The sequence below is a fragment of the Crocodylus siamensis genome, chromosome 5 (assembly GCF_052110815.1).
Source record: "Crocodylus siamensis isolate JL-2025a chromosome 5, ASM5211081v1, whole genome shotgun sequence".
Taxonomy (NCBI): domain Eukaryota; kingdom Metazoa; phylum Chordata; order Crocodylia; family Crocodylidae; genus Crocodylus; species Crocodylus siamensis.
In genome coordinates, this window is record NC_143399.1 from 39,310,972 (window position 1) to 39,333,221 (window position 22,250).

General features: G+C 61.2%; 1 protein-coding gene across 1 annotated transcript; it reads right to left on the bottom strand.

Annotated features, from left to right (window-relative positions):
- Window positions 1-1,059: 1,059 nt before the first annotated feature.
- Window positions 1,060-21,578, bottom strand: PRR12 (proline rich 12). Its single transcript, XM_090048550.1, has 14 exons — window positions 21,296-21,578; window positions 17,128-17,240; window positions 16,519-16,680; window positions 12,335-15,882; window positions 11,462-12,002; window positions 9,205-9,518; window positions 8,481-8,597; window positions 7,999-8,132; window positions 7,049-7,518; window positions 4,855-4,980; window positions 4,610-4,707; window positions 4,352-4,480; window positions 4,025-4,120; window positions 1,060-3,733 (listed from the first exon to the last, which is right to left on the bottom strand). The coding sequence occupies exons 1-14, from the start codon at window positions 21,379-21,381 to the stop codon at window positions 3,593-3,595; spliced, it is 6,075 nt and encodes a 2,024-aa protein (XP_089904676.1). The 5' UTR covers window positions 21,382-21,578; the 3' UTR covers window positions 1,060-3,592.
- Window positions 21,579-22,250: the final 672 nt, after the last annotated feature.

Genomic DNA, 22,250 nt, shown 5'->3' on the forward strand with positions numbered 1-22,250 from the left:
TGCAGGGTGATCCCACAGCAGGGAAAGGAACACATGAAGAAGCTTATGGGGCACAGGATGGAGGGGGAAATGCAGTGGGCCAGGCACATGCATGTATGTAAGGTGTGTGTGTGTGTGCGTGCGCACAGCAACTGTGTGTGGTGCCTGGGGGGTCAGAGGTGTGCAAAGGCTGTAGGTGTGCATAGCCCAAGTGTCTGATGTGTGTGTGGGTGTTTGCTGCGAGTGAACACACATATGTGCATGAATGGCTGGGCTGGCTATCTACTGTGCACAGCACATCCATGTGCACGGTGCATGGTATATGCACTTGCAGTGGCTGTGTGGCATGTGCGCTGTGCTCACAGCTACACTACACAGGCTCCTGCCTGGGCCTCTTCCCCCTGCTCATCCACAGCCTCTCCCTACTTCCCACTTCCCCAGGGACCTCGGGACATGCTTCACAGGTTCCCCTCAGACCCTAAACTACCCCCCTCAACCAAACCCCCTCTGCCCTTAAACCTACCTGCCTCAGGCTTTGGGGGCTCACTCATGCTCCCCAGGTGCCTCAGTGATAGGGAAGCCACCTATCTGCATTGTGCTCCTCACTCACAGAGAAGTCAGGTTGGAAGGGACCCTCCAGAGGTCATCTAGTCCAACCCCTGGGCCTGAGGCAGGATCAGCTCTATCTAAACCACCCCTACAAATGCACTGTCTCACCTCCTAGCCAAGCTACCACCACCCCCAGCACAAGAGACAGACCCCTGGCAGGGCTCAGACCATCCCTCCCAAGAATGTGATGGGGAGTCAGAAAGAGGAAGCTTTAGTAAAGACCCTCTTAGATGGGTGTGGGGCACCTCCCACCCCAGATCCTTACCCCCCACTCAGGCACACAGGAGACTTTAGGGTGCCCTCCCAACACATTGTCTCACCAGCCCCTCACTCCCCCCCCAAAGACAGCATGGCAGCAGGGGGAACTTTTTGCAAAGAGAAGGTGTTGTTGAACTGTGTACAGTATACAGTGTGTGAGTTGTACATATCCAAGGGTGGGGGGACGGACAAAAAACAAGTCTCAGACACTAATAAACGATAAAAATATATCGTAACATCCATACAGATCACGAACCCGAGAGTCGGCTGCAAGTCACAGACACAGAATACACATTGTAAAAAAAAGGGCTGGGAGGGTTGGGGGGGGAGGCTTCTGGGGCAATTAGAACAAAGGGTTGAGGCCACTGAGGGGGGCAAATTTTGTATTGGGAGGAGTGAAAGGAGGGGGTCTGGGTTCCCCTCCCACTTTGGGGTACCATGGTTGGGACTGGAGGGGGGTCTTTCCCTTGCCCCCCACTCCAAAAAAAAAATATAGTGCTTTAGTATCAGCTCAGGGTGGGAGCAGGGCAGCCCTGAGGCAGTGGATTTGGGGCTGAGGGGACCCCAGTGGGATAGGGAATCCTGACTGCCACCAGCAGGTGGCATGGGATTCCAGGGTGCTGGTGGGAGGGCTCATGCCAGGCTAGCTCCCATCAGCTCCTGGGTCCTGCACCCCTCACACACGACCAAGGTTGTCAGAGTGAGGGTCTGAGACCCCCACCCACCCACCACAGTGATCTGGGGGCTCTGCTAGTTTGGCTGAATGGGAGAAGCCCTCAAAAGATTAAGTGACTGTGGCAAAGGCCTCCCTCCCCATCGCAACCCCTCCTCCAGGCTGCAGGATTGAGGGGGGGGGCAATACTGGGGGGGTGTCCCCGCCCAGAAAATAAGGTCACAGGTTCTATTAGACAATAGGCAGTGAGCTCCAGGATTGGTCTGGGGGAGGAGGTGTGATATGGGGCACCCCAATTCACCTCCAAAGGAGACCCCAATGCATCCCTATTGGTAACCTCCTCCTAAGTACCTTTGACTCTGCCGCAGCCCTAGGTGCAGGGTTAACCCTGTCTGCGCCAGACCCTCCCAACCAACCCTGCTCTGCTTTTCCACACAGAAGGCCTCCGAGCCAATCTTTTCCTTTAAATAGCCTGGATTTTGTCTCCATTCTGGGTTCAGTTGTGGGGAGTGCATCTGGGGATGTTGGGAGAGGCAGCGACTGGGGCTCGAGGCCCTCCCCCCCAAAAATATATATAATAATAATTATTATACTTATAATAATAAAAAAAAAACAAGAAAGGGAGGGGGATAAAAGGAGGGGCTGGGTGGGGCCACGGCCTCATTCAAAATTCGGTTCAACCCCAAGTACTGCACAGCTAAGGGTGGGGAGGGCCGGCAAGGGGCTGGGGGTGGGGGGAGGGCCGCCGCATTGGTTCAGTTAGTCAAATACAATATGATACATACACTTTGACCCTATACACTATGTACAATGAGATCCGCCGGTAAAAAAAACACACCAACGACAAAAAAATAAGCCCTCCCCGCCCCCACCCCCTCCCCTCGCGCGCCCCAAAATCCACGGCCAGAGAGAAAGGGAGGAGAGGGGTGAGGTGGGGGAGAATATTTGTGAGGGGGTGGGGCTGATGTGGATGGGGGTGGGGCATCAACCCCCACCCCTTCTTTAAAGTTCTTGTGGGGGGGGTCAGTAATCCCCTGGGGAAGCACAAGCAGTTCAGGGGCTCCACCACCCTGGCCCAGGGGGGTGGAGCCCTCCCTTGTCCCTGTCTCAGTCTCCCCGCCCATGCACACACAGATGGGGAGGCAGAGTGGGGCAAGACCAATTTTAAAGGTGGGGGACACCCTTGGCAATAAATAGCTTGGTAGGGGGCAAGTGGGGGGCATTGTCAGTCCTGGGGGCTACCCACTAGGCCATGCAGGGGGCACCCTCCTGCCCCGACTGGCCTCTGCTCCCACTGCAGAGGTATCGCACCCCAAGTACTAATACTTTAGAGAGAGCCCCCCCACCGTGGGGAGCAGGGTTGGGACAGCCTGGCCATTGCAGGGACAAACCCAAAGTAGAACCCGGGAATCCTGGGTCCCGCTGCCCCCTTCCAACCCTCAAGGCCCTGTTCCCCATTCAAAGCTGAGGACGGAACCCAGGCGTCCTGGATCCCAGCTCCCCAACACTTTACCCTGCTAGACCCCACTCCCCTCCCAGAGCTGGGGGGTGGAACCCAAGAGTCCTGGCTCCGAGCCCTCCCGCCCCTCTAACCCACCAGACCCCTCTTCTCTGACACGTCCCCCCCAGGCTGGGGAGGGCTCCCCTGCCCCGTACAGAGAAAAGCTGCTGCTAAATAGACATTTATACATATATATATAAATAAGATTTCTCCGTATGGGAAGGGGAGTGGGGGGGGCACCTACTGACCCCAGAGCCCCCCTAGGCAGGAAGTCACCTCCCAGGGTAGGATGGTGGGGTTGATCCTGGAGGGGATCCCTCTAAAATTATCTACCCTCCCATAATGGCTCCATCAGAGTTGCGGGGGTGCAGGGGGAACTCAGGGGCAGGGTTCCCAACTTACACCAAGGCCCAGAAACACGGGCTTTCCTCCACCTCTCAGTCTGAAGCCCCTCTCCCAACTCAGCCCAGCACCAGGGGGTCTGGGGGTGGGTGGGGGGTGCCTGTGTGGATGGGAGAATGGTTGTCCCCTTGCTCCCCCTCCCTCCCCCCTGCAGGGAGCCATGGTCGGGGTCACGCACACTTGGTTTGCGCCTGCGTGAGGAGGTCGCTAAAGGAGTCGAAGAGTTTCTCCAGCCAGGGCTGGTTCCGCATGCACTGCTGAACCACCTCCTCCTGGCCCAGGTCTTCATCCTGCCCCTCGATGGCTGTCGTCTGCAGGAGACACAGACATGCATTGTCAGGGGCACTGCAGGGCTGGGGGGGTGGAGGGGAGAGGGTAGGGAGTTGTGGGATGGGCATGGAGGGGCACTGGCAGGATGGGGGACCTCAAGGATGGGCTGGCAGAAGCCTGTGAGGGGCACCAAAATGGGGAGGCAGTGGCTGGGGGGCACTGGCAGAACTGGGGTGTCCTAGGAGGGCTGAGTCAGGAATGAGGGGTAGAGGCTGAGTGCTGGAAATCAGGGGCACTGGCAGAGCTGGAGGCTTGGACAGTTGAGGTCTCACCTCGTCTTTGCAGCGCAGGAAGGTGTGGTACTTGTAGTGATGGAGGGAATGGTACAGTGTATAGAAGAACGATTTCTCCACATCCACCTTGAACTCCTGCAAGGGGTTAGGGGAGAGGGACTGGGCTCATATCAGAGTTCCAGACTCCTCTCCTGCTCCCCCCCACAACCCTAGAGATCCCCAAACCCAACCTGGGGGAGGGGCTTCCCTAGCCCACCCCAGCTCCTCTGCTCCTTCTGTAAAGTCTATGTTGTGTTGTTCTTTTCTTCCAACGCCAGGGTTACACCCCCACCCATGCCCTGGCACCCTCCTAGGCCCCCCACCCACCTGCGGCTTGGACACATTCTTCTTCAGCTTGTTGAGGGTCTTGCGGTTGTAGGGCTCCCCGGCTGGGCGTAGCTTCACTAGAGATTCACCTGCTTCTGCGTGCAACTGGGGGAAGGTGTGTAGCGCCTCCTAGGAAGGGAGAAAGGAGGTAGCATCAGCAGGACACTGGGTACCACATGGTACCCAGAGTGGGAGGAGTATGGGCTCCCCTTCTCCCACGCAGCCCCATCTCCCTCAGCTCTACCCATCCCCCAGTACCTGCAGCGTGGGGTTCAGCGTCACCCGCTTCAGGACCTTCTTCTTGTGGTCATTCAAGATCCCATCAATTTTCCTCATGGGAGGCAGGTAGAGCTCATCTAGAGGCAGAGAAGGAGGTAAAGAGCAAAGGTCACAGCATCACCCCCAGCTGGCCTGGGCATGAGGACTTGCTTGGGCTGTCGCCCCCAAGGCTGCCCCCTTTCCTACAGTGTTGGAGGGATGGTGGGGAGGGGGTTGGTACCCACCATTGGTGTCCTCCAGGGCCTGGATCATGTCCGGGTCGAGGGCAGTGCTGACCAACATCTCCACATAGCTGCGGTACATCTCCTTCATGGCCCGTGTGTTCAGGACCCGGCCCGTCGGTACCCGCTCTGGGGGTGGGGCAGGAAGGGGAGACATGCAGGGGAGGGTGTGAAGGTTTGTGTGAGGTAGGTCCCAGCCCCACTCTCAGCCCAGCAGCTGAGGCAGCCCCTCAATCCCCACAGTTCTTCTCTCTCTCAAGACTCAGCCCCTGTCTCAAAGACAGCCCCTTCCAGCACAGAGCCCCTCCCCCAACCATTAAGCCCCCACCACAGTAAATCCCCCCCAAAAGACACCCCCTCCAACCTTTGACCCTCAGTATGGAGTGAATTCCCCCTCCTCCATCCACATAGCCCCACCCCTGGGGCTAAGCCCCTCCCCTTCATGAAGCCACACCCACATCCAACCAGAGCTCATTTGCATTCACTCCTACACCCTCTATTAGCTAGGACTGTGGGTGGGGGGGTGGAGGCTCCATTCCCAGGGCACAACATGGAAACATTCCAAGGTGCATAGTTGTGAGGCTCCCCAAGTGCTGGGGCATGCGGATGCACACACACATACAGGTGTGTAGAAACCAAGTACATAATCAAGGGTGGGGAAACACCTCAGCCTCTAGGCAGCCAGGCCCAGAACTTCGTATCTTTTGTGGGGTCTCACATAGGGTGCAAGGGACAGGCAGCTGCCCAGACTCCACTGAGACCACAGAATCATGCACCTGTAGCAGGCCTGAGGCAAGGGGACTGGTTACAGGTGAGGGGAAAGGAGTACAGTTGGTCCTGTCTGGGTATAGTCTCCACTGTTTTCAAGGCTGTGGATAGGCACCTCCCAAAGATCTGGGGGCTGGGAAAGCACCACTGAAGCAAGACAGTGAGCAGGCAGATTGTGAGGGAAAGGGGAAAGGCTGTGGCCAGGTTCCCAGGCTGAAGGTAGGATGGGGTAGGGATTAGGGCACCTGGGTTGCCCTGATCCCCCATGCAGTGTTAATGGCTTTTCAGGGGTGGAGAAGAATTAGTTCAGTGGGGGGTTACCCTCTTGCCCGTGATGCTTTGGGGCAGCTGGGTCCCTGCACCCAGAGAGGAATACAAAGGGAACTGGGATAGGGGCTCTTCCAGGGGCAACTTTGGTGCCCCCGGCTCCTAGAGGGGCAGGAATGGGTGAGGGAGGGTCACAGGGGCAGGGCAGATGACATGGGGGCAAGAGAGCCCCTGGGGCACTAGGATGAGCTGTTGTTCCCCAGGAGTCAGGGTGTAGGGTAGCTCCCAGGAGTCTGGGCAGGAGCACAGAAGGGGAATGGAGGGCCTGTTGTGAAGGAAGATGGGTGTGCTGTGTAAGGGGGTGGGGGTGGAATACAAATAGGAGCTGCAGAGATGGGGCTGGGGTAGGTAGGGTAAGTAGGCAAGTGCATGTGTGTGTGGGCATGTGTGTGTAAGTATGTGCAAGTGTGTGCCTGGGTGCTGGGGAACAGAATGTTTCAGGCCACAGGGGTGTAGACAAGTGAATGAAATGGGCTGCCTTTGGGGCACTGGCCATGTGTGCATGTGTGTATGAGGACATGCGGGTGTGTATGTGTGACTGTGGGGGTTAGGGATCAGAGCGTTTCATGTCACAGGGTGTGAACAACAGTGAATAAGATGGGGCTGCTACTGAGGCTGGGGCTGTGTTGAACATGTGTGTGCACGTTCGCACATATGTGCATGTGTGTGTAGGTGTGGGTGGGGATCCGAGTATTTTATGCCATGGGGTGTCAGCAGCAGTGAAAGACACGGGGCACTAGCAGCGTACGCATGTATGTGCGCGTGTGTGTGCATGTGCCTCCTGGCTGGGAGAGGAATAAGGGGGCAGGACTTGGGCATTTCATGGCACAGGGTGTAGCCCACAGCCAATGAGATGGGGCGGGTGTGGAGGCACTGGTGGGGTGGGGTGGGACGCCCCTTAAGGCATGAGCTACAGGGTGGAGGTAGAGGGGGGAGGTTCTGTACCCAGAACTCAGGCAGGAACAGGGGGATCAGAGCTGCCCTGGGGCAGTGAAAGGCTGGAACTGGGCCCCCCAGGGGCAGCTGGGTACAGGCACCACCCACCAGCATGGGGTGGGGGGTTGGGTGCCTGAGGGAAGGTGCCCCCCCAGTCCGGGCTCACCCTCCTCGCTCTGCTGGTCGGGACTGGAGTCTGAGTCTGAGGAGGATGCCGCCTCCTTGAGCCATTTTTTCCTCTTCTTGGGGGGTGGCTCGGCCTTCACCTTGGTGGGTTTGGGTTTGGGTTTGGTGGTGCCACCCGGGGGAGCCTTGGGAGGGGTGGGGGCTGGTGCTTCCGGCTTCTCCGCCTTGGGAGCCTTCTCCGCCTTGGCCGGCTTGTCTAGCCGAGGTGGCTTCTCGGCCCGCTCTGCCTTGGGGGGTTTCTCCGTCTTGGGCACCCGCTCTGGCTTCTCCACCTTTGGGGCCTTCTCCAGCTTCTCAGGCTTGGGCGCCCGTTCCAGCTTCTCAGCTTTTGGGGTCTTCTCAGGCTTGGGTGGCTTCTCCAGCTTCTCTGTGCGCTCTGGAGCCTCTGGTTTCTCACCCTTGGGCAGTGCTGGGGCCTTGGGACCTGAGGCCTTGGGCTGACTCTGCCTCCTGTGCCAGAAAGGGGGAGGGGGGAAGAAAACAGGGCTATTAGGGAGCCCAGCATAGCCGGGGGGGGGCATGCTGGAGGGCTGGACCCAGACTAGGGAGACGTGCTAAGATTAAGGGGGCCAGGGATCCATGGGTCCGACAGCCTGGGATTCGCTCAAGTCCCTGATGGGGTTGAGGGAGGGAGAGGAGCAGGACTTTATGTCAGCTCCAGGGTAGGAGGCTGACTGGAAGGGGAGGAACCCCAGAGCCCCCACTCCCCATGGAGCAGGGCACGGATGACCCATAAGGGTCACCCCTAGCCCAGCCACCCTTCACAAGACCCCCCTTTGCTCCCAGCCCAACCCCCCCACCTTCAAAGACAGCCACCCCTCTCTCAGCTCAGCCCCTAATACACCCCCTCTCTGCCTCAGACCAGCCCCCCTGTCCAAGAAGCCCACTTTCTGCCCTAGCCCAACTCCACACCCCTGGGAGTCCCCTCACCTTACAGCCTGCAGCGGCCGGTGCCAGGGCTTCTTGGAACAGACACGAACATAATCCTTCTTGTTGATGTTTTCCAGGAACTTGACATAGAGGCGCTGGTACCGGTTTTTGGCATCGCCGAAGTAACCCAGGTACTAAGGGGTGGGGCAGGGAGTGGAGATCAGGGAGGAAGCTGTCAACCCCTTCAGGGGCACCCCAACACACCTAGGGAATGGAGTAACGGGGACCCATCGCCAGCCCTTTACTCTCCACCCTTTCCCAGCATCACTTTTTCCATGCCCATGGAGTACACTGCCCATGCTCATGCCCACCCTCCCCCGGTGCCCACCTTTCCCTTTGGGGGGCATCTTCATTCCACAAGTGAGGCAAAGGGGGGTGGATTTACTGGGAGTTAGGGGGGATACTTGCACCAGGGCTAGGGCATGTGCACACTTGGGGGGGAGGGGAGCAGGGCAAGGCAGGCAGGTGGGGAGGGCACTCACATTGCTGGTGGCACAGAACTGCCGCTGCCCATCCTTGATCTCGGGAGTGAACTTCTGCAGCAGCGCTTTCTGCACCCGCCAGATGGGGGGTGGCTCCCGACCCGTCTGCAGTGCCAGCTAGGGGTGTGAAAGGGGGGGCGTCACTCCCTTCCTGCTACCCCCCAAACCTTCCTCCAGCTAAGCCAATGCCTCTTACTCTTGCCCTCAAATTCCCCCCCGCCCTGCCAGTGACCCTCACTCCTAACCCTCAGACCCCTGCCCTCCTGCCACAGCCAGCCCTACCAATGTCCTTTAGTCCTGCCCCACAGCCCTTAGCCCTAATGACCTCAACTCACCTGCAGCTCACTTAGCCCTGCTAGTACCCCTCACTCCCAACCCCCAGCTCTCTGCTGCCAGCCCAGCCCTGACCTCTGCCAGCCCCGCTGTCGTCTCTCACACTCAATCTGCAACCCCCTGCCCACCCCCAGTCCTGCCAGTGCCCCTCACTTCTGCCTCCCAGCCCCACCCCTGGACTCCTCTAGACCATGCTGGTACTCCTCATTCCCCTGGTCCTCAGCCCTGCCCAGCACTTCCTCAGACCCCTGCCTCCCAGCTTGCCACTCATTCACCTATTTCTTCACTACTGCTAGTCCAGCCCTTCCAGTGCCTCTCACTCCCGACCTGAAGCCCCCTGCCCCCCAAGCCCTGCCAGTGCCCCTCACTCCTGACCCACAGCCCTCTGCACCTTGAGGGCCTGGATGTCCTCAACCCGGATGACAAACTCGTCCCGCTCACGGAAGATGCCCTCGCCCCCACTCTCAGCCTCGTCCTCATCCGTCTCCCCACAGATGGCTGCTGTCTCCTGCTTTTTGGCCAGGTGCAGCGGCCGCGAGTCCTCAGGCTCTTCCTGCTCAGGGGAGGCTTGGGCTGGGGGCTCCTCAGGGGGCGGCAGTGGGGGAGGCTCCTTTGGGGACACAGGGGAGGGAGCTGGAGGGGGCTCCTGCTGGGAGGTCTCCGAGGGGGTGGGGCTGGGCAGCTTTTCCTCCACTGGGGGGGCATCTGTGGAGGGAAGGGGGAGTTAGCATGGCAGGGGGTGGGGTGACCCCCCTACCCACAATCCTCTGGGGCAGCTGAGCCCTTTGCCCACAGGGGTTCCAAGGTAATTGGATGGGAAAGTTCTGGCACCCCTGACTCTTATGGGGGCAAAGATCCCCCCCATCTCGGGTGGGCTGGAGAGAACCCCTGGGGCACTGGAATGAGGCATAGCTCAGGAGCTGGTGGGGGGCAACCCCAGGGGTCAGGGCAGTACTACAAAAGGAAGGTTGCGGGGGTGAGACTATAGGGAAGTCAGGCTGGCAGGGCCCTCGGGGTCAGATTGAGGCCACTTCTCATGCACACTGAGCCCTATCTGATCCACCCCAGACAAGTGCCTGTCTAACTTGTTCTTAAAAACACACACAAACCCAGAAAGACACTGATACACACATGCAGACACACACAGACACAGGCATACAGACACAAATGCTGACACACTCAGAGGCACAGGCACACATGAACAGACCCCCCCCCCGCCCCCAACACGAACAGACACACATGCATACAGAGGCACTGACACACGCGGGCACACAGACAAAACACAGGTACTGCCACACATGCCCTGACATGCATGCAGAGGCACTGAAACACATATCCACGCAGACATTGACAGATAGACACAGGCACAGAAAGACACACATTCACACACATGCGTACAGAGATGCATCTCTCTCAGGCCTCAAATACCAAAACACACCCTTTAACCTGCCCCGCTAAAGCAAGGGGATGAGAGCCACTGCAAGGGCAGGGAGTGGTTGTAAAAGAATCTCAAGAGACCCAAAACAGAGGACTGTGCCTCTGCTATAAAGGAAGGCAAAACCCCCACAGACTGCACTAGCGGTCCTCAACCTTTTTTAGATTTAAGGCACCCTTGGAAAACTCCAGCTCCTAGGCTTTCCCTCATGATTGGACCACAGAGTTGCAGAGAACCCAGAGAACTCACAGCAGGGCAGAATATTTGGGACTCTCAGGACACCTGTTTGAAATCTCAAGGTTGACCTGGTGAATCACGTGTAGGTGTTGGTACCCCAACAGTGTTCATATTGCATGGCATGCCCATGGGACCCTAAAAAGGATCTCATGGCACCCTAGTTGAGAACCACTGGTCCATGTTGAACTGACTAGGGGTTGGGTAAAATTCTTCCCTGACCTCAACTATGGTGATTGGTCTGATCCTGAGTAGATGGGCAAGACCCTGTAGCATGGGTGTCTGGTGCCTCTTGATTTGGGGGCGGGGGGGGCGGCGGCACACGGCAGCCAATTCTGCTGACTGCAGGGGCGCCAGTCTCACTGACAATAAAAGTGGCCGCGCCGCTTCCGGAGCTCTGTGGCTGCTTCCAGAAGTGGCACGGCCACTTTTGCTGGTGGCCCTGCTCCCTAGCTGGTGCTCATGAGGGTACACTGGTGCTCCTGCCTGCCCCCCTGCCCGCCAACTACACAGGGAATGCAGCCTGACAGGGGGCGCACCAGTGCCTCAGGGGGTGCACATGGACCCCCTATGCATTGCCCCTGCCCTCTAGTCAGGAACCTCTGGGTTTTAGTCCCAACAGGAGCATTGGCACAGCCGAGTCCCAATCCATTGGCACACCCGAGTCCCAATCCCCAGCCTTGGCTGAAGCCAGCATCCAATGCCTCTGAGAAAGGAGGAAACCCCTCTGACACCTGTAGCAACAGGAAGGGAATAATTTCTTTCCATCCCCATATGGCCACCAGCAAAGCCTGCAGAAAAACCAAGTGCCCTCCACTCTGCTCTGCACCCTGGGGACAGCCAGGTGGACTCCCATGCACCGTGGGATAGGGACAGCCTCTGCATGGCATTAGAGTCTCCAAGGTGGGGGCACCATGCGTGGCGTCATGCAGGCCCAAGGCGGGGGAAGGCATCCTTTGGAGGGAGCGGGGATACCTACCGGCCCCGTCAGCGTCCTTGCGATCGGTGGGGTCATAGAGGGCAGAGATGGCTGAGGAGATGCTCTTCTGGAGGTCTTGGTTCTTGCTGACCGAGTCCTCCTCATCAGAGGAGAAGGATGGCAGAGTCTCCAGATTGCGCTTGAGCTCTTCATCCAGGCGCTTGCAGGGACTGGTGCAGCTCATGACCAGCCCCTCGCTCTCGGTTCCATCCAGCCCACCAGGCAGCATGGGGGGCTGGGCCACGCCAAAGGGGGGCTGAGCGGCTGCAGAGGATGAGGCAGAGGGGGGACGCGGTGTCTTGGAGGGGCTGGTGGCTGCTGTCGGCAGCTGCTGCCGCTTGCCAGACTTGAGGAAGTCCAGGAAGGAGGCCATGAAGCCTGACTTCATCTCCGGCTGCTTCTCCTCCACCTCCTTGATCTTCTGCTTGATCTTCTCCCGTGTCTGGCTGCTGTCCAGCCCGCTCTCGGCTGGCGCCAGGGTGGGGGGCACCGCCGCCTCCACCGGGGCCCCCTCCCCACTCTTGGGCACTGCCAGCTTGATCTGAGAGGGTGGAGGGGGGTCACAGGTGGTGATAGGGCCTGCACCCCCGCCCCGGCTCTCAATGCCTCCCCCCACACATGGCCCTGTTAACCCCAAGGCTCCCGGCCCCCAAAGACCCACACCTTTCCTGGCCCTCCCAGCACCTGGCATGTGTGTCTGTGCCCCGTAGGGCCCCCAACTCAAAGCCCTACCCACATAAGCTAATCTCTATAGCCCCCCCGCCCACCCCGCCCCATAGGCCTCTCCCTCCCCAAGACCCATCCTCACCAGCCCTGCCCACCCTGCAGCCCCGCCCCCAGGCCGTCGCCCCGCCCCCAGCCCCACCCCGTTACCTTGAGCGGCTTGAGGGGCTCCATGCCCATCCCTTCGCCCCCCTCCTCGCCTCCCTTCTTGCCCCGGCCCCGGCCCCTCCCCCGGGGCTTTTTGGCCCCATCGGGGGGCAGGACGCCATGGGGCTCGGCCAGGGGGCGGATGCGGGGGCGGCCGCGGGGGCGGGGCGGCCCCTCCCGCTTGGGCTTGGTGGGTTTGCGCCCCCGTTTCTTGGGGCCCTCGGCAGCGCTGTTGTGGGGGCAGAAGTCGATGTCGCCCATGGGGCTGAGGCTGGGCCGAGCCCGGCAGCTGGAGATGAGGTCAGGCAAGAGGTCGGGGAGGCGGCGGTTGTTGAGGCGGATGTCGGCCGGCACATCCTCCTTGTCCTCATCATCCTCAAACTCATACTCTTGGGCATAGGTCTTCTTGGGTGGCTGGAAGGGTGGCTCCCGCTTCTTCAGTAGGTGGAAAGATGAGGTCTTTAGCAGCTTCTTGGGCTTCGAGGAACAGAAGATGGGTGAGGTGAGGCCTGGCTGCTTGGTGCCACCATCAGGGGCGCCCCCGTGCCCACCCTGGATGAGCCCCAGCTGCTCTGTGTTCACGGTGGATGGCAGCTCATGTTTCACTGCCACTGACTCCAGCCCCAGGTGCTGGCTGTCCCCCCCCTCCGGTGGGCAGTAGCTCTGGTAGCCCTGCCCAGCTGGCATCATGTCATAGCTGGGGGCTTTCAAGCCTTCAGGCCGCTCCATACTGGAGGGCTCTTCCTCAGGGCAGCCGGACTTGGGGAACTCATCAGGGCCACAGGCTGCGGGACCAAACATGTCCTCCATGCCTGGGAAGAAGCTGCGGTCTTCATCTTGCAGCAAGGAATCAGGGAAGCAGATGGACGTGAGAGGCACGAAGCGCTGCTTGGAGCCCTGGGGGCTGCCACTCTCAAACTGGTCCTTGCCCTCCAGCTGGGGCTGTGGCACCTGTTGGGAGGTGTCGGGGTCCAGGCCGGCATCAGGGAGCAGGTGTGACTGGGGTTGGACCCCAGCCCCTTGGCCCAGATGGGACTCCAAGCTCAGCTCGGGTTCCAAAAAGTCTTGGATCTCCTGGGGCTGGGAGAGGCCCCTCATGGCATCGCCCTGAGGCATCACCTCCATGCCTTCTGGTGGCAGCTGGGCCTGGAGCTGGGGTGACTGCTGGGGCTCCAAGCCTTGCGACCGGACGTGGGCCTGGTGGAGGTGGGCCTCCAGCGCCTGGAGCTGCAGTTGGGGTGAGGGGGCCTCGGGGGGGTGCATGCGCTGTGACTCCAGCAGGTGGACATCCAGTGGCGTCCGCACCTTGCTGCGGGGGTGCAGCTGGCTCTGGGTGTGTGTTAGCACTGACTGCAACAGCTGAGTTTGCTGTGGCTGCTGTGGTGCCTGCTGGGGGGGCGGTGGGTGGGGCAGGGACAGCTGGGGCAGGTCTGGTGGCGAGTCCATCATCAGCGGTGCCCCCTGCTGCCCAGGCAGCAGCCCATGGGGCTCCATGGGTGGGGGCTCGGCCACCATGCGGTGGGACTGGGGGGCATGCTCAGGGGTCTTCTGCAGGTAGGAATGGGCCTGAGCCATGTCTTTACCCCCCGTGTCCAGGTGGCCACCTTGGAGGTGCTCCACTGACTTCTTGATGTCCTGGGCATAGGAGTCCATGGAGCCAGCCTGGTGGCTGTAGTGAACCACCGAGGTAGCCAGGGACTCCGGGGTGGAGCGGGCATGAGGATACTCCTTGGCCCGCTCCCCTTTTTTCTTGTCTTTCAGGCCCTGCAGAGACAGCTCCAGGCCCTGATTGTCCAGGTTGGAGTTGGTGCGGATGACGCTCTGGAGGTGGTACCGCTCCTCTGACTTGCTCAGCCCCCCATAGCCCAGGCCCTTGGCACCCCTCTCCTCACACTGCACGAGCCCTTCAGTTGGCACCCGGGGTGGGCTCTGGCTCTGCAGCAGGTGCTGGATCAGGAAGTCCTCGTCCTCTGTGCGCTCGGTAGACAGCAGGTCTGAATCCGCCTTGGCCTTGCTATAGGAGGGTGCCCGCTCCAGGCTGGCTTGGGAACTGCCATAGCTCTGCCCATGGCCTGGCTGCATGAAGGAAGGTGACAGCACTGAGCTCAAGTACTTCTGGGACTGTCCGGGCGAGGCCACACTCTGGGGCCGATTGGCTGTGGGTGACTGGAGTGGGCGGATGATCTGGGATGGGCTGGACTCGGGCAGGGTCTGCCCATGGCTGTAGCCAATGGGCTGGGCATGGCCGGGCATTGCTGGGGAGTGCCCAGTGCTGTAGCTGAGCGAGGGACTGGCGGTGGGCATGCCCTGTGAGTGGGCTGGCACATAGCTGGGTGTCTGGCTGACCGAGACGTGGGGCTCTGTCTGCACGCTGTAGCCCACTGAGGACAGACCCTGCAGCTGCTCAGGGGAGTACGTCTGGCTCTGGCTGCCACATGTCTGCAGCCCCTGCCCACCTTGCCCGCCCTGCCCGCCAGGCTGTGCCTGTCCCGTGGGGTAGCTCTGTGCCTTGCTGACACTAGTTAGGTCTTGCGCTTGGCTGGTGCTGAAGCCCTGGGAGGCCTGCGAAGCTGAGGAGAGGTTCTGGGGCTGGCTGACTGAGTAGCTTTGGGGCTGGGTCATGGACAGCAGGCTTTGGGGTTGACCTGGGGAATAAGCCTGGGACTGGCTAGCGATGACAGAGCTGGGCTTGGGGGTGGATGAAGTGTAGCTGCTTTGGCACTTGGGCGTGGCGGTGGAACGTGGGGTCTGGCGAGAGGCTGAGTAGCTCTTGGACTTGGAGGAGGAGCTGCCAGCTGCACTCGAGTACCCAGGTGACTGGATGATAGGCCGATACGTCTGTGAAGGCTCCTGGCGCTGGGCCTGGGGGGTCTTCTGCTGCTGTTGCTGCTGCTGCTGCTGCTGCTGGGAACTCTCGGAGCTGGCGGGTGACTGGTCACCCAAGGGGCTGCAGGAGAGGCTGGAGCGATGGGGCATCTGCTGGTAGCTGCCCCCACAACTCAGGTAGTGCTGGAGGGAGTGGGCAGCTGGCAGCTGGGGCTGGGCGCTGGAGGGACGCTGGTAGTGCTTGATGACGCTGTCTTGGCGGGGGATGGCGCGGTCCATGGAGGAGGCAGGTGAGCTGGAGAAGACTGAGGCATTGTAGAGCTGCGAGGTCTGGTCTGAGGGGGGCCCCAGGGAGGAGGAGAGCAGGTTGAATTGAGATGGGAGATGCCGGGAAGCTGACTCTTGGGCGCTGCGGTAGGCCGAGCTCTGGGAGGGCAGACCGGTGCCGAGGACAGCACTGCCTAGGCGGTCGAAGCTGAGGGATGAGGGCACACTGGACTGTGAGGACTTGATGTGCAGCAGTGGGTCATGAGGGGACAGGAGCCCATTGGAGCTGGGGCTGAAGGCCGCATCCTGCAGGGTGAGGGAGGAGCTGACCGGGAAGCTGCGCCCACTGAAGGAGGCTGGATGCTGGTAGGCCGAGAGTGCAGAAGATGAGGGGAAGGTGCCCGACCCGGGGATGGCACCCGAGATGAACAGCTCAGCAGGTGCTGGAGTGTGCATGGCTGGAGAAGTGGGGCAGGAAGCGGGGTTAGAGATACGGGCAGCTCCCCCCCCTACACACACACACACCTGGGCACCGCCTTCCCACCCAGCCCTAGCAGAGCTGTGGGTGGGGCTACACAGGTCCCCATTACTGGCTGGAGGGAGGGGGAGAGCCCCCTTCTAATGGGGGGGTGGGGCAGAAGAAGAGCTCTGGGGACAGTGAGGGTATGGCTAAGGGAATCTGTGGGAGGAGAGGGTGGAGGTGGGAAGGGGCATGGAAAGTAGGTGGGGCCAAGGGCCCAGCTGTGGAGAGGTGGGGCTAAAGAGCTCAGCTGGAGAAGGGTGGGGCTTGACTAGGCAGCCTATCCCAAGGGTTAGGGCAGGAGTGGGCAGGATTGGTTGTCCAGGTGGGGCCAGGCTATCTACTCAAGCCCTGGGGTGGGGGGCAGGGCTTCAGTAGTTAGCCTGGGCAGGAAGGGGTGAGATTGGATGTTCAGCTGGAGGCAGGGCTTGAGTAGGCAGCATATGGGGGGAGCAGGGCAGGAGGGGGTAGAATTTAAGTAGGTCCCTTGTCTCCATGGGTCTGACCTCCCACCACATACCCCTCACCCCAAAGGTAACCACCCCCCCAGCCACTGCCCCCTGCCAGCAGGTACCTGTTTGCCAGGAGGGAGTGCGGAACTGGGACAGCAGCGAGGAGGCCGAGGGGCCGGGCTGGGGTGCCCGTGACTCCAGGGCCGAGATGAGGTTCATGACGGAGGCATCTGGGGTGGCGCTGCTGGCGTGATGGAGCCCTGTCTCGAAGAGCCCAGACAGGCCTGGCGTGGGGGATAGGTAGGAGGAAGCAAACAGAATGAAGATGGACAGATGGATGGACAGGGGGCACAATAGGGCAAGAAGATGGACAGACAGAAGGCAAGAGGCCTGAGGGATGGACAGACAGACTAGCCAGGGAGACTGACAGTCAGGGCAGGGGGCTGCACCTCACAGGAGGCAGGGAAGAACAGGGAAGTGGGACAGACGGACAGTTAAGCCCAAATGTGCAACGCCATGATGGGAGGAGGACCACAGACCTGGGCAAGGGGAGACAGACACATGGACAGCAGGGGGAGAAGCAGACAGGCAAAGGGGTTGCCCAGAGAGGCAGGGGGAAGAGGGGGCCTGGACAGACAGAGGGACAGCTAAGGGCAATAGGGAAGGGCACAGAGGAGGTAAGGGGACAGCCAGATGCACGGGGGTGGGGTGGGGTGGGGGGGTGGGCATACCTGCGGGGTGGTGGTTGGTAGCATAGCCCTGCAGGGGGTGGGGGGCAGCGTACGCCTGCCGGTGCAGGATGTCTGTGTCAGGGTGCGACGTCCGGGACCCACCATACACCAGGCTGGGGTAGGACAACAAGCGGGGTAGACTGTAAGCGACATATATGGCCCCCAAACACCCCCCAGCCCAGGCCTCCCCTGTTACCAACTCTCTCCCCACTGCTGGGGTGTAACAACTTGGGAAGGTCTCAGCCCATGTGCCCTTTGCCCCCAGGAAAGACCCATAGGCTGCTACACCAGGCCAGGCAGACAGCCCCCACCCCTGGGGTTAAGGTCACGGGGGAGGGGAATGAGCAGTTCTAGCTGCTCTTCCACAACAGTCCCGGAAGGTGGAAGACAAGGTGTCGAATATAGTGTGTGTGTGTGGGGGGGGTGTCACAACCCTTAGCCCCACCCCTGTGACCATGGGGCTCCGCCCCCAGCATCACAGCAGCATCCTGGATGTTGGGGATACCAGTGGGGCATTCTGGGAAACAGAGTTTGCAGCTTCAGCACCCTCTTTTCTCCCTCCCCCCAACGTCTTCAGCCCCAGTTTGGTGCCCCTCACTCCTGGCCTCCAGCCCCCTGCCCACCCTGGGCTCTTTCCCTCCCTAGAACAGGTTGGATTTCAATTTCTCCAGACATCCATTCCCTAGAGGCAGCTGCCGGGCAACAGAGCTGGGAGAGAACCCAGGCATCCCACTACCAGCCCCCACTCTCAGCTCTGCTCTTCAACCCTACAGCCACACAGACCCCCACCCTGCATACACCCTAGACTGGGTGAGGGAGTGGGAACACAGGGGCAGAACTACCAGAAATCACATCCACACCTTTTGGTGACCACAGCAAAGAAATGGCCTGTTCTGGGTTGGAGCAGGGGCTTAGGCACCAGGGAGTGGGTACGCACTCTGTGCCAGGCAGCCCTGCTTGGGTTTTGCAGAGTGCCTTTCCAGCCTACACCCACTAGTGCCTGCACCCAGAAGATAGGACAGCCTGTACAGCAATGCCCAGCCATCCTCTGGGTTACACCTGAACCCACCGCCACAGGTAAGTGCCACCCCCCAGTGCACCTGGGGTTGCCCTACAGAATGGGGCACAGGGGTATGGGGAGATCCTACCAGCAGAGACCACAGGGACATTGCCATCTGCATCGGGCAGACGCGAGGCCTGTGGGAGACCAGGGCCAAGGCTGGGAGGTGGAAGAGGATGGTGCCCCACATGGTGGGCACAGCCCTCCAGCCTGTTAGTGGGGCTGCTGGGCACCCTCTTTGGGAAGGCCATGGTGCTTGCAAAGCCAAGCATTAGGCACTGCATAGCCAAAATGCCAGGGGAACATTGCCCAGCTGGCACAGCAAGGCACATGGCCACAGGGTGGGCTGCAAAGGCAGCAAGCACTTGACACCCCAGAGCTGCCTCCTGAGCATCGGGGACCCAGCATGCACCCTGGTCTGTGTGCGCTGGGGAGTGGGGAGGGAGCATGGAGCCAATGCAGGGGCAAACCCAGGTGATGCCCACTGCAAACTCTTGCCTGTGGGGGCAAAGAACGCAGGTCCCAGGCAGGGGTAGCTGTCTGCCAGAGGGCACAAGAGGCAGGAGGTGGGGGGAACAGAGCAAGGGGGTCACAGCCCCAGGCTTTGAACTGCACCCAAGAGCAGGGGGTGCAAGTGGCTCTGTTCCCCACCCCTACCCAACACACCTCTGGGAAGACAACATGGATGGAGGGAGCCCACATGGGTATAGATAGGCCTCAGCTGTCCCTGGCTGATCTGAGGGCCAGACTGTACAGCCCCACTCCTCCCGGGCTGGTGGTGGGAACACAGGGAACCTGGCTCCCAGCTCTGACCTGCTAGACCCCTCTCCGCCTCCCAGAACTGGGGAGAGAAACCAGGCATCCTAATTCCCAACCCTGACTCTGTTCTGAGCCACTAGACCCCACTTCCCCTCAGCGCTGGGACAGAACCCAGGCTCCCAACCTCCTAGCTCTAACCCAGTAGACCCCACTCCCCTCCTAGAACTAGGAAAGAACCCAGGCGTCTGGGCTCCGACCTTGTGGACCATGCAACAGCACCACAATATAGCAGCCTCAGTGGCCCCTGCCTGTCCTACCAGTTGGTGTCTGGGAACCACTCCGATGCCCAGACTAGAGCATGTCCAAGCTGCTAGAAAAAGCTGAGGCACTCAGCAGAAGGCCACCTCAAAGCTGGGATGGAACCCAGGTGTCCTCATTCCCAGCACCCCCTGGCCATAACCTACCAGTTGCCACTTCCCTCCTACAGCTGAGGCAGGACCCAGGCATCCTGGCTCACAGCACTCCCTGCTCAAACCCACTACACCCTACGTGCCTCTCAGAGCTGGGATATAACCCAGGTGTCCAGGAATCAGAGTAATAGTCTGGGGGCTGCCTTGGTTGGTCCTACAGGGACCCCCACCCTGCACTGAGATGCGGCCACTTTTGGGGTGCAGCACAGCAGAGGGGGTGCTCTCACTCCCCCGTCTACAGCCTCCATTCCAGCTGGTGAATGGACTGTCCAACAAGGCCCTGGGGTCAGGACACCTGGGTTCTATTTCCAGCCTGGTGTGGAAAGTGGGGTTTGGCAGGTCGCACCTGGCACAGCTGGGAGCCAGGACTCCTAGGTTCTTTCCCAGTTCCTGGAGGAGTGGGGTCTGGTGGGTCAGAGCTGGAGTTGGGGGTCTCAAAGCCAGGAATCCTGGATTGCATGCTTGATGGGCTGCCCTACATGGAAACCAGCATCTGCTCCCTGAGAGCTGATCAGTTTCAATAGAGCCTCCCAGGCTGCACCTCAAAGCCACTGAGGCCAACATCAACCTCTGCTGCCAGCCCCTGCCTGCCCCCCCAGCTCTGCCCTCTGAGGTGCCTGTCCCCCAGCCCCATATCACAGCCACAGGTTCTGCAACCTGGCCACTCAGCCAGCAGGGGCTCCTGCCCCAGTACAGCCACCAGAAGTGGCCAACACCACCCCCTACCCATGCACAAAGTGGGGGCCCCCAATGTCCCCCTCCTCCCATGCCCATAGCAAGGGCAGGGGACCTGATGCATCCTCTTCTCTGGTGCTCTGGGAGCTGCAACCCCACGTGCATGGAAATGGGGGGCAGCCATGCACCCCAACTCTGTGCATCCACTTGGAGGGGAGGGGGCTCACAACCCTCCCAGTTCCCCAAGGCCTCCCTCCCTTCTCCAGTCCAGAACAAGGGAACAGCTTTGTCCTTGCAGCCTCACTCTCAATGCAGCCTGCAAGGAAGCCCCTTCCTGCACCTCCTTCCACATACAGGGGTGACAGGGGGAGAAGGGACAGCACTGCATGCACAAGGCGGGGGCTTCAAGGGGCCCCCTCTCTCCCCCATTCACCAGGCAGGGGCCACGAGGAGCCCCCCTTCCCCCATGGATGGGTGTGTGTGCACGTGTATGCGCGCGTGTGCAAGGGGAGGGGGGCATCTGTCTCCATGGAGGGACCACAAGTGAGCCTGATCCCCAAGCCACCCTCCCAACCCCCTGCTCTGGGGAGATGGGGGTGCACTGGAGGGAGGAAGGGGAAGGAGAACCCCCAGGCACCCCCTACGCATGCAATATGTATGTATGTGAGTGTCTGTGTAGAGGGGATACGTCTCCATGGAGAGGCCCCATGTGGGCCTGGACCCCATGTACAAGGCAGAGGATGCAAGGAGCCCCCTCTTCCCCCATACCTGGAGGGAGAGAGAGAGTGCGTGTGTGCGTGCACACGCGCAGGGGGATGTCTCTGTATGCAAAGGCCCCAAGTGAGTGCATGGGGGGATTGCACAAGGCAGGGGCTGCAAAGAACCCCGCTTCTCCCCATACACTCTGTGTGTGTGTGTGTGTACACGTACCTGTGCCCAGGGGGATCTCTCTCCACAGAGGCCACGAGTGGGCCTGACCCCCGCTTCCACAAGGCAGTGGCTGCAAGGAGCCCCCTTCCCCCATGCCTGGAGTGTGTGTGTGCAGGGGGAATCTCCGCACGCAAGGGCCCCAGGCGGGCTGCACAGGGCAGGGGCTGCCAGGACCCCCCTACCCCCATGCACGGGCTGTGTGTGCCCGTGCACGCAGAGGCCCCGACCCCAGGCAGCCCCCGTTCCCGGTGGGGGCAGCCCCGACCCCGCTCACCTGGCTTTGGCCGAGCGCTCGTAGCTCCATCCCGGGCCGGCGCCCAGCGGGTCCCCGAAGCCGGCGCTGGGGTAGTTCCTATCCATGGGGCCCGGCGGGGGGGGGGGCCCCTCGGCCTGCGGGCGCGGGCGGGGCGGGGGCCGGGCCGGGTCGGGCCGGGCCGGGCGCGGGCGGGGGCCGGGGCGGGGGCCGGGCGGGCCGGGCTCGGGCCCGGCGGGCGGGCGGGCGCGGGCGCGGGGGGCTGCGGGAGGCGGCGGAGCGCGGGGAGGCGGATCACAGCGCAGCCATGTTCGCTGGAGCCTGTGTCCGCCCCGCTTCCTCCCACAATCCCGTGCTAACGGGGGGGCGGCGCTGCGGGCACGGGGGCGCCGCCGGCCCGGGGGGACCCCCGCCTCTGCCCGCCGCGGCGCGGGGGCGTACGGACGGGCTCCCTGCTCCCCGGCCGCCCCCTGGCCCGCCAAGGGAGGGGGGGAAGCAGGAGGGGACATAAGGAGAGGACCCCCCCAAGTGCCAGGGCTTCCCGCGGCCGGAGCCTGGGGCAAGGGAGAGGTGGGGTAGTAGCGGGCTGTGGGGCAGGAAGGGGCAGACATGCCCTGGCATGGGCGGAGCGGGGCACGGAGAGATCTGGGATGCCTGCGCTCGCCCCCGCTAGGACATTAGGGCCCGGGTAGGAAGGAGGGGGTAAAAGAGGAGGGAAATAGATGCAGAAGGGGACACACACAGACTGCAACCCCCCCGCCGCCCTGCGATGCATGGGGTCTTAGGCTCCCCCCGCCAGGGTATTGGGGCTGGAGTAGGGAGCAGGGAGCACACAGAGACCTCCCCCCTTCCATGGGTTCCCACGGCTTCCCCCACCCCCGCCAGGATATTGGGGTAGGAAAGAGGGGGTGTAGGGGACACGGGGAGAGATTCCCCCACTACCTGGGAGGCATGTGTATCCTGGGCCTTCTCCCCT